This window comes from Pogoniulus pusillus, chromosome 16, assembly GCF_015220805.1.
Source record: "Pogoniulus pusillus isolate bPogPus1 chromosome 16, bPogPus1.pri, whole genome shotgun sequence".
In the NCBI taxonomy this organism is placed as follows: domain Eukaryota; kingdom Metazoa; phylum Chordata; class Aves; order Piciformes; family Lybiidae; genus Pogoniulus; species Pogoniulus pusillus.
The window spans coordinates 20,086,093-20,101,259 of record NC_087279.1 but is presented as its reverse complement, the minus strand read 5'-3'; the positions used below and the strand labels follow the sequence as shown (position 1 = coordinate 20,101,259).

General features: G+C 47.3%; 3 protein-coding genes and 1 long non-coding RNA gene across 6 annotated transcripts in view; 1 reads left to right on the top strand and 3 right to left on the bottom strand.

The window, feature by feature from the left end:
• The first annotated feature begins 195 nt into the window (after positions 1-195).
• LOC135182621 (uncharacterized) lies at positions 196-1,606 on the top strand. The gene is made up of 3 exons (XR_010305249.1): positions 196-341; positions 429-509; positions 794-1,606. It is a non-coding gene; the product is annotated as an uncharacterized LOC135182621 (long non-coding RNA).
• Positions 1,607-2,021: 415 nt separating this feature from the next.
• Positions 2,022-2,666, bottom strand: HTD2 (hydroxyacyl-thioester dehydratase type 2). Its single transcript, XM_064156935.1, has one exon. It carries the CDS (start codon positions 2,570-2,572, stop codon positions 2,066-2,068), a length of 507 nt encoding a protein of 168 aa, XP_064013005.1. The 5' UTR covers positions 2,573-2,666; the 3' UTR covers positions 2,022-2,065.
• RPP14 (ribonuclease P/MRP subunit p14) lies at positions 2,585-5,569 on the bottom strand. Of its 3 annotated transcripts, XM_064156937.1 has the most exons (6): positions 5,287-5,318; positions 5,181-5,208; positions 4,873-4,957; positions 3,950-4,026; positions 3,326-3,404; positions 2,585-2,672 (listed from the first exon to the last, which is right to left on the bottom strand). In XM_064156937.1, the coding sequence occupies exons 1-6, from the start codon at positions 5,291-5,293 to the stop codon at positions 2,616-2,618; spliced, it is 333 nt and encodes a 110-aa protein (XP_064013007.1). In that variant the 5' UTR covers positions 5,294-5,318; the 3' UTR covers positions 2,585-2,615. The 3 variants fall into 3 exon arrangements, with proteins under 3 accessions (XP_064013007.1, XP_064013008.1, XP_064013006.1); XM_064156938.1 differs by lacking the exons at positions 5,181-5,208; positions 5,287-5,318 and adding an exon at positions 5,496-5,569; XM_064156936.1 differs by lacking the exons at positions 5,181-5,208; positions 5,287-5,318 and adding an exon at positions 5,038-5,170.
• A 2,290-nt stretch (positions 5,570-7,859) lies between these two features.
• The window catches only part of PRKAR2A (protein kinase cAMP-dependent type II regulatory subunit alpha), a 91,449-nt gene continuing 84,141 nt past the window's right edge, over positions 7,860-15,167 (bottom strand). Inside the window, exons 9-11 of the mRNA XM_064156933.1 lie at positions 13,249-13,314; positions 12,456-12,594; positions 7,860-11,942 (exon numbers count right to left, since the gene is read on the bottom strand). Coding sequence (XP_064013003.1) covers positions 11,809-11,942; positions 12,456-12,594; positions 13,249-13,314 — 339 coding nt within the window. The 3' untranslated portion in view covers positions 7,860-11,808. The remainder of the gene's footprint in view (positions 11,943-12,455; positions 12,595-13,248; positions 13,315-15,167) is intronic.

Genomic DNA, 15,167 nt, shown 5'->3' with positions numbered 1-15,167 from the left:
CCCGTGGCTGCCCGCTGCCCCGCACCGGGAGAGCCGGCCCGCTGCTCCGCACCGGGAGGGCCGGCCCGCTGCCCCGCACCGGGAGAGCCGGCCCGCTGCCCCGCACCGGGAGAGCCGGCCCGCTGCCCCGCACCGGGAGAGCCGGCCCGCTGCCCTGAGTCTGCCCGCTCCGGCTGCGGGGAGAGCTGCGGGGAGAGCATCAGCGCCGAGACGCTATTGGCGTTCGCAGGGAGAGAAACATCGAAGAGCGGGCGCACCTGCTGCCTTTTACCGCACCGGACTTGTCAGTAGTATAAAGATGGTAACTCCTCCAGGAGCATCCAGGACATGCGACTCAATTGGTAGGTTTGAAGGTTTCTTTCCAAAAGCCACGAATTTTAAATGGTTAAACTTAGTTTCATTGATTGAATTCCACTGCTCTGTTGCAGGGTAGAAAACTATTGCATTGCTACATGGCTCTTGGGAGCCTCCTGCCCGTGGAACACTCATCTGCCTTTCCCTTTCACAAGGTAGGCAGGAATTGATTTCACTTAAGGTGCTGTAATCAGATTGTGAAGTATGTCTGTGGTACACCTCAAACAGGTGTTGCAAACAGCTTTTTCCCTCATGTCACTTCCACGCTGAGAAAAGGGACTGTGAGCTGCAGTTAAGCAGCTCAACTGAGGGTCACAGAACATCAATCTTTCCAATCTACTCCTTATACAGTGACCTGGGAGGTCAAAGTCAGATTTAGTTATTGCCCCAACCCCTTCCCTACCATCTTATCCTCACATTTGATTCATTTTGTAAATAGGCATCAACACAAGAAACTGTTTTGTACAGCAAAAGCCAGTGACCAGCAGTGGCTCAAGGCAGAACAAAAGGAAATGGAAAATCAAGCAACCCAAACAAGAGAGGGGAAGCTCTCACCAAGTACTGATTCCACCTTGCAGACAGGCAGATCCTGTGCTTGGAGAGGGCACAGCGAAGTCAAACGTCTTTAATGATACCCCTCCCTCAGATCCAGCTTGAGTGAACACCAAGAATCACTGTCACAGTGCAACTGCACTGATGAAGAATACATCACACCCAAAAGGTGAAACTGGTTTACCAAGTAGCCTTCATCAGCTTGAGGACAACTTTTGTGGTTACCTGCAGTCAAAAAACCCTTACATATGCCCTTCTGTTGCAAAGAAGTTCCCTGAAAAGTTTCTTAGTGCACAGTAACCTTATGTTGCTGCCAATAGTTTAACCTGGGTGTTTTGCAAATGAGCTTACCAACGACCAAGGTAGCTCAAGTGAGAAGCCTTAGTTGGTACTCAGCAAAACTGCCTGTTTGTCTTGCCCACAGGAGTATAAGCAGCCTTAAAGTACAGGCAGTGACAGTACAGCCCCTTAAAGACTCCTTCATTTCAGGGAGACAAGAGTCAGAGGCTTTTAGCATTACAGGTAACTCGTTTGCTTATAATCAGGTATTTTAAGTTAACCAAGGAATTTCAAAGAGCCACATCTCTAGCTACACTAGGCAGAGTATGCTGTATACGTGAAGACTACTACTTGTTTGCAGAGCTAAGAACATTGCAAAAAGGCACACTGCACCATCAGCTAGAGCTGCCATGGAGACCGCCAACAGATCCTGCAGTACATGCATGTCAGTACCTCCACTTCTGTTCTGCTTGTTAATTGCTCCCTCTCACAGGTGTCTGCCAGCAATACAACTACTCTGTAAAGAGGGAGGAAGTTTTAAGTAACCATAAATAGTGTGTACTGCAATTCTGCCAAGAACAGCCCTGGTATGAGCCCTACCACTCCAGGCTCCCCACTGTAGCAGAGCAAAGGTTTGCCTAAACATGCTGCTTATGTCACAGTTAAGTGTCTAGCTCCATTGGTTTCATCTTGGCAAGAGGCAGGGAAAAACTAAAAGCTCTAAGTTCAATGCAGTTCTACCAAGATCAAGCTCGTGTGCTGCCTGAAACACCTTGAAGGGATTTTTCTGGATTAAGTGATATGATGTAATGTAAAAAAAGAGTCAAAACCAAGAGTGCATTTGTGGCCTTTATAGCAAAGCAGCGCAGACTCAACAGTTCTAATTGTCTGGCACCATGACTTTCACCGTCCCTTCCATAACAGTCTTTCCATTTTCTTTGGCTTTACATGAGACTGCAATGTGTGCAACAGAACCCTTCAGTCGTTTAACTTCTGCTGCAGCTACAACTTCCTCACCAGGATACAAAGGAGCTGGAAATCGGATCTCCTGAGAAAGAAATATACAACCTCGACCAGGCATTTTAGTACCCAGGACTGCAGAAATAAGTCCATTGATTAAAACCCCGTGTACAACAGTTCTCCCAAACCTAGATTTCTTTGCAAAGTCTTCATTCAAATGTAAAGGATTTGTGTCACCAGTTAAATCAGAGAAAGTAACAACATCATTCTGGGTAAAAACTTTGCTAAGTTCAGCTTTGTCTCCAACTTTTAGGTGCAAACTCTGAAGTACAGGACATCCAAGGAGTGAGCTCATAACCGTTAGCTTTGTCAAGGCTTTTCGTTGGAAACCACCTCCAGAAATTCCATACCTGAAGGGCTGCAACATCTCAGGTAGCTGCTGCTTTGTACAACCACACCAGCAACTGCATTCAGTCCAAGACTAGTTCTCTACTGTTGCCAGCTAATGCAAGAAGGAATGGAGATGTCTAGTTTGAGGGGAAGAAAAACAAACAAACAAACAAAAAGTACCAGTAAACAAAGTAAAATGTCAAAGAAAGTTAAGTCTGGCACCAAATGCACTTGGAAAATACTTACATAAAGATTAAAAACTTAAGAGCTATGCCCAAGCAGATTTTTGTTTAGCCACAGCTTCAGAGACAAAGAATTCTTGGAACTCATTTTATTAAGCAGCATCTTCAGCGAAAAATAACCTCTGGGAGTGCATGTTCATGCATGAATTTTTATCTTATGTCAGACAACAGCAACTATTAGAAAGCGTAGAATGGGGCAGGGGAAATAAAAGATTGGACCAAGGTGTGGGCCAAGAACAAAAGGCTCCCAAAAAGTATTTTCTCACAGATGTATTCATGAGATCAGGACTTTTCACTGGAATGAAACACACTATAAAACAATCGGCAAGCCACTCTACTGGCCACACTTCCTAAGATTCATTGTGAGATGGGATTTGCTTAAACACAGGCCTACACACCTGCTTTAAAAAGCATCCCACACTCAAAACAGGATGGGTTTTTTGTCTAGGTCACCTTTCTGTGACACAGCAGCGTGCTCAGCTAACCAGACAGCTTTAGAGGAAGAACTGCCAGTGGGGAGAAGCCATCCAGCCCCAACAAGGTTTTACCTGCAGCACTCGAAAGGCACACCTCCTGTTCTGGTAGCAGCCCAGCAATGTTAGAGCACTCCACAGCTTGACGAAGCCACTAAGTAAAAAGAAAATACAATATATTAATAAAATTTGGGTTCCTCTGTTTTTCCCAAAGCATAATCATCTTAAGTATGTTACATGAAGAGTAACAGAACCTTAACCGAGTAATTTCACCAGTGAGTTCCAACAGCAGCACTGTGCCTTGCAGCGACTGCTGTCTCTTGTCCCAAACAGATACCTACTGTAATCTTTCCATGTTCAGCTTATGGCCCTGTCCTTGTTACATGTAAGTTCCTTCTTCCCTTATGTCACCTGCTGTTGTCTTCACCATTTAAATACTGGAGCCACTCTCACTTTTACTAGAGAAACAGATTTAAAGGTGCCAATTTCAGTGGTGCTTAGCTCCTGTCAGACCATTCTGTTTTAAAGCAGGCACCACACACTGATGCACGTGGGTTATGAGCTCTTCTTTCTTTTCTGAATGCTGCATCAGATGTCTGCAACTCAGAATGGTCAACGACCATCCTTAGTTCGAGTTCTGTTTCCTTATGAAAAGTATTTCCATGGCAGCATCTGAAGTGCATACCTACTGCACCTTACCTGCTAATAACTCTCAAGATGGCAGAAAGAGTCTTTTCCTCATACGTTAAGACATCAACAGGCAAAGCTGCTCCAACCTACAAAAAAAACTGTCTTAGTTAACAAGCACCATCCTGTGCTTCTATAGTGGTTTTCATGCAAGTGAACTCACTGCCAGCAAATGACATTTTTAAAGGTGTTATGATTAAACTTCACATAAGCATTTTGGCTACACCACCACTTGATTTTCCACAGGACTCAGCCTCTCAGAACATTTTAGACAGAAGCCACTTGTAATTCCACCCTACAGCTGGAGAAACAAGGACACAGCTGCTCAAGGCAGGATTGGACGTGGCACTTGGTGCCATGGTCTAGCCTTGAGCTCTGTGGTAAGGGGTTAGACTTGATGATCTGTGAGGTCTCTTCCAACCCTGATGATACTGTGATGTGACTTGCCTAAAGCCACCCAGCAATACCCTAAACCACGCAAGAACAGGGCTGTAGACTTCCCCATTCAGGGAACTATTCGCTTCCCACAGTTTTAATTTTAAAAGCTCACTATAAAAACATCAAAATCCCACATTCTAAAAGCCAGACATGCTGGAGCCACTTGACTGTAGACGTCACTACAAACCACACCATCTCTGCGTCATGAGCAGCAAGTTACAACACAGGCTGAAGAGCAGGGCACTGGTTAAGGGAGAGGCAAGCCGAAGACCCTTATGCTGTCCCCGCACAACCAAGGCTCCAGCCTGGGTCCTCAGCTCGCTCTCCCCTCCCGCTCAGATACTGCCCTACAGCCAGACAGGCTCATTCCAGCAGCAGGGCCGACAGAAAAGCGCCCGCAGCAGCTGGGGACTCGCCGGCCGCTCCCGCAAAGCTCTCTCGGGCCTAGCGCGAAGCCGCCGGCCAATGGAAGGCGCCCGGTCCCGGTCCCGGCCCACCTCTCCATGAAGCTCCCTCAGCGCAGACACCACCAGCTGCTTGAACTGCGCGACGCTGGGCCGGGCCACGCCGTCCGGCAGCTCCCTGCGGGGAAACAGAGGAGAGGAGAGGGCAGGCTAGAGGGCTCGGCGGGGCCGGCGGCCGGGCGGGGCGCGGGCACTCACAGCCGGACGCGCAGGTAGTGGTGCTCGGCGGCGCTCCGCAGCACTCGCCGCTCGAAGCGGGCAGCGGGCGGCCCCGCACCCGCCATGCGCCGCGCGTCCCCCCCGCCAATGGCGGCCCCGCCAGCACCATGCGCCGCCCCTGCCGCGCTCCGCCGCGCGTCCCCCCCGCCAATGGCGGCCCCGCCAGCACCATGCGCCGCCCCTGCCGCGCTCCGCCGCGCGTCCCCCCCGCCAATGGCGGCCCCGCCAGCACCATGCGCCGCCCCTGCCGCGCTCCGCCGCGCGTCCCCCCCGCCAATGGCGGCCCCGCCAGCGCCATGCGCCGCCCCTGCCGCGCTCCGCCGCGCGTCCCCCCCGCCAATGGCGGCCCCGCCAGCACCATGCACCGCCCCTGCCGCGCTCCGCCGCGCGTCCCCCCCGCCAATGGCGGCCCCGCCAGCACCGTGCACCGCCCCTGCCGCGCTCCGCCGCGCGTCCCCCCCGCCAGCACCATGCGCCGCCCCTGCCGCGCTCCGCCGCGCGTCCCCCCCGCCAGCACCGTGCACCGCCCCTGCCGCGCACCGCCGCGCGTCCCCCCCGCCAGCACCATGCGCCGCCCCTGCCGCGCTCCGCCGCGCGTCCCCTCCGCCAACAGCGCCGCGCAACCGCACGGCCTTCTACGGCGGCCCCGCGGGGTCAGCTCCGGGCGTCGCCATGGCGACCAGGCGCTGGCCCGTGTACCCTCAGGGCCGGCTCCGACGTCCTCGGCTGCCGTCGCCTCTCCGTTGCGCGGAGGCAGCAGCTGGAGGTCGCCGGTCGCCACTACTTCGGCCGAGGGACGGCCTTGGGAACTGCCGGCCCCGGGGGCAGAGCAGCGTGCTGCTGGCAGGGCTGCGCCGGGTAGGCTGCAGAGCCTGGCTATGGCGGAGAGGAGCAGCCCTTGCTTCTCCCATGGGCTGACCTCTCAGTGCTGCGTCCTCCCCGTGTGCCTGAGCCCCGAAACCCGCCCTGTGGGAAACCTGAGCTCAGCCTTTTCAGACGGAGGGAGGCAAGACGCAGAAACTGATCTCTGGGAAGCTGTGGGAGCAGATGGTGCTGCCGAGTGCTACAGGCTAGTTCTTAGCTTCGGGAGGACAAACAGTGAACGCTCCACAGTAACTACGCTGGTGGAGAGGGGTAGCAGAGATGAACCTTCACAGTGAATGGAGCAAAGCTGGAGGTGGGTAGGTTCAGGCTGGAGGTGAGGAGGAAGTTGCTGAGCATGAGAGTGGTGAGAGCCTGGAATGGGTTGCCCAGGGAGGTGGTTCAGGCTCTGTCCCTGGAGGTGTTTAAGGCCAGGCTGGACGGGGCTGTGCTAGTGTAGGGTGTCCCTGCCCATGGCAGGGGGGTTGGAACTAGATGATCCTTGTGGTCCCTTATCTCTGACTGATTCTATGATTCCTTGAAGCAGTCTATTCCAGCTGTCTTCCAGGGAGATTTTTTTCCCAGTGCTTCATCAACAGCTTCCCTGCTGTAGCTTATGCTCCCTATTAACAGACCTGTCCTAATCAATATGGGATCATTCATTTCCTGCCCCCTCTTCCCCCTTTTTCCTTCTATTAAAAGAAAAACCACCTCACTTTTCCTGTTTATCATCCTGCTGCCCTCAGGCCCCTTTGAGTTTCAACATCTTTCTTTTGTTCCAAGGGTCTCTCATGTTCACCACAATCCTACTCCACAAACTACTCTTGTGCTAGTTCGAAGCTAGCTAGAATGTTTTGGTGAGAAGAATTGGATTACAGGCTGTGAGAAGGAAACAATGGTGATGTCTACTTCACTCATAGGCTTCCTGAGATGTAGAAGAACAAGAACATAAATATAGATAACTCTGGGCTTTGTGGGCTGCACCTCTCTCTCTAATCTAACCTGCTGTCTGTGTGACTAATCCATCTGCTTTCTAACCCCCCTGGCCAACCCTGCAAGCTACCTTGAGCATAAGGCAAAGATCCAGGGTACGGTAGAGGGGTGGAAGGGTGGTTGAGAGCCCCTCCTGGGGACTCTGGTTTCTGGGAGGGCTGTCGTGTTTCTGTATTACCTTTTACCTTGTCTATTTCTGTCTATAGCTGTATAGATTGTAACTATCTGCTTGTACATTGTGCTAAGCTGTAAATATAAAGCTTCATTCAATTTCCAGAGCCGCTGAGTCTAATCAGGGTGATTTTCCAAAGGGGAACATCCAAACCATCCCAACTCTCCTAGACCAATTTAAAAAGCCACTAAATGCTTAGAAATAAAACTTCAGCAAAGGCAGACACCGAATGGTAATTTCAGGCCATTTCACATGCACTAAAGTAATACTATTTTCAAGTTATTAGGTTAAAAAACAAAACTAAACAAAACAGGAAGCTTGCTATATAAAATTCAGTAGCTGTTAAGTGTAGCTCAGCAGGAGACCTTCAGGATTATTGTGCTTCTCTGAGGAACTGAGAACCAATTAGAGCAGCGCTCCCAACAATAAATCAGTTCTATGGTAACTTGGCAGACACACCAGAGCAGCCAGTTTTATTGGGAGCAATAATATCTACAGAAATTGGTATTTTGTTTGTTGGTTTTTTTTAAAGATATTAGTAAAATTTTATCACCAAACAGCAAAACTTGGTGGCCAAGAAGTATATAAATCTCTTCTGGTTATTGCAGCAGGGCAAGTGCTGTTGTCCGTAAGGCTCAGATAACAGACGCAGCAGTAGCTCAGGCACTCCGAGTAAATCTAGTCAGCTGCCGTCGAGTCCACTCCTGATGTGAGCACTGGGGGGTGGGGGAGGTTGTGTCAGCTGCAGAGAAGTCAATAAAGAGCACACACAGGATTGTACAGGAAGGCTGGACACAACATGTCAGGCTTTTATTAACCAAAAGTGAAGCTGAACCCCAGAGTGGTTTAACTTGTTAAAAACTGTCTGTTTGTATGGCAGGTATTTTTCTTTCATGTTCAACACTGTAGTGCAAGAACCAAACTTTGCAGCTCTTCATCCTTTGAGAATCAAGTACTAAATGCAACATGAATTAAAAACAAGGGTCCCTCAATGACTCAAAAAAAAATAAAAACCAAAAAACATTGAAATGAGAACAGAGCAGTTTTAAGAACTGCCTTATTAAATTATCCCAAGTGAAAGACCTTTAAAAGCACTTGGAGCCTTGAGGTAGCAACTTTATGCAGAATGTAATTCCCCTCCTGCCCCACAGAGCAGAGGAAAATTAGTAGTGCATTATTAGCTCCATCCAGCTAAGCAGAGTTGAGTGTTCTCCTGTGAGGTTAGAGACTTTCTCTTGGCATCTTGAAATTGCACTGTAGTGCTGCAGACTGTCAGGAGGAAATCCACAGGGAAGGCCTCTTGAAATAAAATATATGGTTTGAAAGAAGTGAAAATCATCAGTAATAACCATAACAACAAAAACCATCTGGAGTGGAAAAAAAAAAACCCCAACGTGTTTGTATTTGGCAAGACTGATTTACAAATACATGGCAAGAACAAAAATCCACTTTCAGCCAACAGAAAAGAAAGAATGGAACTGACATTCAAAGGGGGGGAAGGGGTTGGGGTTTTTGCCCTCTGTGCAAAATTGCACTTTTAAAGTTTTAAGTTTTGCACTTTTGTTTCTAAAAACAGAGCTCTTTTGCCCTTTTTGTGTTTGTTTTGTTCTTTTAACATTGTGAAACCTGTGCTGTGATATTAAAACAGAAATACTATATGCCAGGGTGTTTGACCACTGAAAGCTCCTCTGACCGACTCCACAACAATCACAAGCAGGGAACCACAGACAAGACACTTTTTTTTCCCCTCCAAGTCTAGAAGACATTATCCTCTCTGCCCACTTTGCTGCTGAGTTCTTCTATTAAAAAACAGATCTCTCTCTACTGCCAATACCAGAGACTCCATGGCAGATTCATTGGACTCTGAGCAGTAAAAAACCTGGGCTTGCTCTCCAGAATTGCAATGAGCAATCAGCATGAAAAGGAACAAGCTGAGATACAGTGATGCGGATAGATCTTCACTCCTTGGGCTTGGTATCACTACTCACTCACTCTCCAACTCGACCTAATGCTGGTGCTCTAAGCAGATAGCTGGCAATGATAACTATCTTATTACAAGCTTCTCTCACTATCTTCATGCTCCAAAGTTGTACAGAACAGGTTGGTCAAACCAGACCAAACTAGTCAGGCACATTGCTAATGATGATTTTAAATGGATGAGCCTTCTTACAGGCTTGTCCTCTTTTAGCTCACTATGCCTTTGCTTCAGGGAATCTAGAGAAATGTAAAACAAAGGCTTTCGCTTTCTAGCGTAGGATCCCAGTCTTTTGATTTCACATTCTTATCCTCTCCTTTGACCTGCAGAAGCAACCAAATCCTCCCTTCCAGGCAGAATTACTTAAGGATCTAAATTACTTAAGTGGGGCTAAAGTTAGATCCTTGGTTGGTTGTTGGGATTTTTTTTTGCTTAAGCTTCAGAACAATTTTAATTTGCATATGCTGAGGTATACAGTCCTGTCCTGCAGAGAACCACAGGCTGTAGGAACCAGAATCCACCTGTAAGACAGCTCAGTCTGCCAGGCTCCTCTGGATAAATGAGAGGATATTCTGCTTGGGAGCAACAAAGGCCAGATGATGATTTCACTGCAAGTTTCTCTCTAGTTCCCATGACCGTTTAGGCAGCACAGAAACTCACACTGGCTTGGAGAAGAGTTTATACCTGGTCTGCAGGACAGTCATGATCTGGCTTCAGAAAGGCTCACCTTGGAGCCCAGAGTATCTTAAAGTTTCCTGTGTTATTAATTCAAGGACCTGATGGAGCTTTTTCACTTTTTGGTTGGTTTTAATGGTTTGCTTTCATTTGTTTGCTTGTTTTAAATCTGTAATTGAGAGAATGATTTTTTTTTCTTTGGTGTTATAAACCTTGGAAGAATGAATGAAAAGTACTTGCTGCTTCTTTGGCTGTTAACTAATAAGAAAATTCACCAGCCTAGTAAAGCAGGGGAAACTCACTGTTCTAAAACACATGCAGTTAGAACAGCCACTAGACATCACAACCAGGACTTTAATAATATGGAAACACCTACCTCTGTGGTGGCCATTACAAACCATTTGCATGATATAAAAATATTACTCCAATTACAGCAACTGGACAACAGCCATTCCAATTTACCAAGTTTCCACCTTACTCATATTGCAGGAACTGAGAGGAACTCATCCATTTAGGGGGAAAAAAAGAAGTCCAGAAATCAACTTCAAGAGTTGCAGCTAAGCATCTCGTTGCTTAGAGAAATGTCCACTGTGATAAGCAGGGATTCAACATTAGCATCCTTCTATTCTTGTTCAGGTGGCCATGGAAAAGAGCAGCTTCTGTTATGTTAGCATCCACAATTAAAACTGTATAACCTCATAAAACACCAGGAGATTTTGCATGAGCTGCAGAAGAATGAAAGTTCAAAGGGTCACTAGATTTATTAGCTACAAATTCAACGTCTTACTATAAATATTCTGTTTGTACACCGTAAAAACATCCTTCTCATGGCCTGTTTCTTATTTAGAGAGTACTCTGATAAAACCTCAGCAGTACGCCAATTAAGGTCATTAAAGCTATAGAAATAGAACCTACCTAATAAATGCTGCAAATTTACTAGGTATTTTAGATAAACATTAGCTTAGTTATCACCTAAACCAACAAGACTCCTCAAACACACCAACTGTGTAGTTAGCAAAGACATTTGCTTCACAAAGTCAAATGCTGCCAACTTCGGAACAAAGTTTAGCAAATCACCATGGTATCTGGAAGCATCCAAGTGTCTAATGAAGTTAGAATACTGTGAAATGTTAGGACTAGGGGAGCTCCTGTAAACAACAAGTACAGAAGCAGTCTTCATTTAAATTACAAAACATTCACCTCCTTAAAAAGCTTTAAAACTGACCCAGGCAACAACAGCGCCCTGGGAAACGTAGCAGTATAAAGGATCTCTGTGGGCAAGAGAAGGTCATACAGTGTGATCTCACCAAGGAGCCAACTTGGAGAGATGACAGTTATGACACCTTTGGGCTATTTAATTTGAACCACTGCACTTTTCTGGGGGACAGCATAGAGTAAAACAGTGTTCTTTGCTGCTCAGGAAAACACTTAAAATACAGTAATGCTTCATTTTCAGCATTTGGCTGCTAAGCAGACTCTCCCATGTCCCCAGCTCAGTTTACTTGGTTTAAAGAGCTATAGTAACCTGCCACTTTCAACAGGTGGAAGAAAACTTCAGTGCCACCTTACGAACTGGCTCCACTGGTATTTTAACTTCTCATCCAGATGCTACAATTAAAAGCAAATTTGACATGTAAGGAAAGCATCAGATGAAGGTAATAAGCCCATAAAAGGCTGATATTCCACAGGCTGCCTCTGTGGAACAGGCACCTTCCCCCTACAGAATCTGATCAGAAAATTTATCCCAACAGTAACACCAGAAGGAAGGAGGCTTCTGTATCTTGCACACTTTGGGTTTCATATCAGGCACTTGAACTGTTGGACAGATGCCATTCTGAACCAAGTAAGTGGACATACGGTTAGAATCATCTTTATCTAGGTCTAATAATGAAGTATCAGCAGAAAAGTGGAGGCAGGGAGTGAGCAATCCATCTGTGCTGAAACTTGTTTATTGTTTCTAAAATGCCCAAGAAGACAGCAGCAGTAACTGTTCTGTAGTGTCCGTTTTCCTTGTAAGTTGTGATAGGAGGCTTTTCTGTGTCCTGAACTAAGAAGGCATTGAGGTACCCTGTGCCTAATTCCCTGGATCCGTCAGGTCCATGCTAGAGCCAAACATTGTCACCAGCTGCTCTTCGTAATGTGTTATATTCCTCATCATAATGTCCATGCAGGGTCCAAGCAACCTCTCAAATGCTTGCACATCCATGACTGCAAAGGAACAAAAGTCAAAACAAGGTTGTCTGTCAACAAAAGGCCGCCACATCCCAATCTGTTTTCACTCAGAACACAGATCTCCAGTTCAATCCATTTGGGCTTGAGGCTTCAATAAAAGCCACAGAAACAGAAATCTGCTCTGTACAGTTATTTGGAGAAATACACAGCTGATGTCAAGGAAATACACAAGCTGAACACACACCACATCAGCATTGCAGTACCACCTGAAAGCTACGTCTGACAAACAAGCTGTAGCTGAGAAGCTGATGCTACTTACCCCTAAAAAGAGTAGAGGCCACACAAGCAGAAAGACCAGAATCTGCTGGAAGGAAGCAGCAGCACTTCTCAAACTTGAACATGGAGATCCACTCAAGCCCATACTCCTAGCTTCTTGTGTCTGACTGCCAGTTACCATAGGGCTGCTAGGTCCTGGATAGCTGCTCACTTGGGCACAGTCCATGAGACAAGCAACGACCACAAAATGGTAACTATAGAAATACTACTTACCTAAACATTTGACCTCCCCAACAGCATAGGCAGAGGCTGCTCTGGGTCTGTTGGTAACAAGTGCAAGCTCTCCAAAATACTGCCCTCTGTGACACCGGGCAATCTCCACTTCTTGGTTGGCTTCCTGACTCGTCATAGTCTGTCAAAGGGTACAGTTTTATTCGTTACAGCCACATCCATCCTTGTAGCAGGCTGCAGTTAATCCCAGGTAGCTTACACATGTGCTACAGCTCACTGGTTTAGGGCTCTAAACTAGCACTTCTCAAGTCATGCTCTGCCTGTAGAACACACTTACAGCATGTTCAGTTGTAAGTTTGGTAAGAGAAGTGTATAGCAGCTCACAAGTTTTGAGGCTGGCAGATATTTGCTGTTACAGCTTTGGGAACTGCTGCTACACAGGCTTTATCTCACACAACACGCTGTTCCCGAAGGCTGCTCCAGACCATACAGAGATCAGTTCTCATGCTAACATCTAGGATGTCACTAGTGACAACAGACTCCACATTTTACAAGTTGTGGCTTTCCATAACCCTAGCATGGAAGTTTTATCTCTACTCTTGAGGCCTGGGAGAGTAGATCAGGTTAGCTTGCAGAGGAGCAGACTTTCCAGCCTTAGTAAAATGACTTGTAGCCACTTCAGAACAGACAGGGGGATTTACAGCCTACATCACCTGAGTGACAAAGATAAATACCATCAAATAGTACCTTAAAATAAGTCAGGGTTTGGCTTTTTCACACTACTTGTACTAATCAGCCTGGGAATTAACCTAAAGCCTATCTAGTTTGAACTCACCTTGCTTTTCATCGATATTTTTACTTCACCAGATTCTACGATGTAAAAACAATCTGCTTTATCACCCTGTGAAGAGGAAAAGGTAAAACTAATCATTTTCAAGTTTACTGTCAAGGAACATAAGTGATATTAAAGCCTTCACTCTGAACTAGGCTTTGTGTAGAAATCTGCTATAGTTGACAAACACTCAAGTTCTGAACGTGTAAGGTGACTGGTTAGTTAATACACCAGAGGTCCCCACGGGGGAAGGAACTACTCTTACACAGAGAGCCATGAGAGGGCAGGCAGAAAGGAAAAAGCAAAGGAGATTGATGATACAGAGCAAAATCACTTCAGTGCAAATCTTCTGATCCTGATGGAAGCATGCAATAGAGAAATGAAGCAGAACCTGGAAGAATAATAGAATGGGTTAGGTTGGAAGGGACCTCAAAGGCCATAGGCAGGGACATCTCCCACTAGAACAGGTCACTCAAGGCCTCATCCAACCTGGCCTTGAACACCTCCAGGGAGGGAGCAGCAACAACCACCCTGGGCAACCTGTTCCAGTGTCTCACCACCCTCACTGCAAAGAACTTCCTCCTAACATCTAGTTTGAATCTCCTCTCTGCCACTTTAAACCCATTACTCCTCATCGTGTCATTGCAAGACCTTGTCACTAGTCTCTCCCCAGCCCTCCTGTAGGCCACCCTCAGATACTGGAAGGTCACTCCAAGGTCTCCTTGAAGCCTTCACTTCTCCAGGCTGCAGAGCCCAAACTTTCATAGCCTGTCCTCATAGCAGAGCTGCTGCAGCCCTCTGAGCATCTTGGTGGCCTCCTCTGCACTGGCTCCAACAGTTCCATGTCCTTCTTATTGGGGGCTCCAGAATTGCACACAGGACTCCAGGTGGGGTCTGAGGAGAGCCAAGGGGCAGAATCCCCTCCCTTGCCCTGCTGCCCACACTGCTCTTGCTGCAGCCCAGCACAGGGTTGCTGTCTGGGCTGCACTCACACTGCAGGCTCCTGTTGAGCTTTTCATCATCCCAGACCCCCAGGTCCTTTTCCTCAGGGCTGCTCTCAGCCATTCCCCACCCAGCCTGTATCTGTGCTTAGGATTATGCTGACTCAGGTGCAGGACTTTACACTTGCCCTTGTTGAATGTCATGAGGTTGTCCTGGGCACACCTCTGCAGCCTGTCCAGGTCCCTCTGGATGGATCTCTGCCCTCTAGCAAGTAGACTGTGCCACACAGCTTGGTGCCACCTGCACACTTGCCAAGCCAGTGACTGCATTTCTAGATGCCAGAAGGAAAAAAGATCCATTGAAAAGCTGTGCTGGTTTGAGGCTAATTGGAATATTTCAATGACAGAAATTACATCATTGGTTGTGAAAAGAAAATCACGATGAGGTCTGTATCATTCACTGGTTTACTGAGAGGGATACAAAGCCAAAATGTCAACAATTTCTCTCACTCTGGTCTGTGTCTCTGGATCTATTCACCTCCTCTTCACTCCACTCTAACATCTCTCCACTAACAAATAACAAGTCAGCTTTGCTGGCTGCTTGTTTTGGTTTCAGGATGAGAAGGGAGATAGAGAGGGAGAAAGAGTGGGTAGCCTTGAACACTTCTGGGCAGTTTTCCTTTGTCCAGGAGGGAGTTTGGACTTCTGCGTTATTTCTAATTTGTATATGACTGTAACTACCTGTAAGTATCTTGTGTGTAAGTGCTTGCAAATTTAGCTCTGCTGTAAATACAGCTCCATCTCACTGCCAAGCAGTCTGAGCTAGTCTGGTAAACTTCAAGAGTGGGTGTGAGGGAGACAGAGGCTGGTAAGGAACTAATTAGGCAACAGGAGCGGCTCAGCAAAATCAAAACAATGTGAGAGGGGAGATAAATCTGACCTTAAGTCAAGCGTGCAAGGAGTCTGTGAATGTGATGGGAA

Excerpts from the sequence above, each read along its gene's own strand:
- HTD2 (XM_064156935.1), bottom strand. The coding sequence starts at position 2,572 with ATGTTGCAGCCCTTCAGGTATGGAATTTCTGGAGGTGGTTTCCAACGA.
- RPP14 (XM_064156936.1), bottom strand. The coding sequence starts at position 5,123 with ATGGCGGGTGCGGGGCCGCCCGCTGCCCGCTTCGAGCGGCGAGTGCTG. Across the intron at positions 3,405-3,949 it reads ATCTTGAGAGTTATTAGCAG|TGGCTTCGTCAAGCTGTGGA; the intron begins GTAAGGTGCAGT and ends CTTTTTACTTAG. Across the intron at positions 2,673-3,325 it reads GTGCCTTTCGAGTGCTGCAG|ACATCTCCATTCCTTCTTGC; the intron begins GTAAAACCTTGT and ends CCCTCAAACTAG.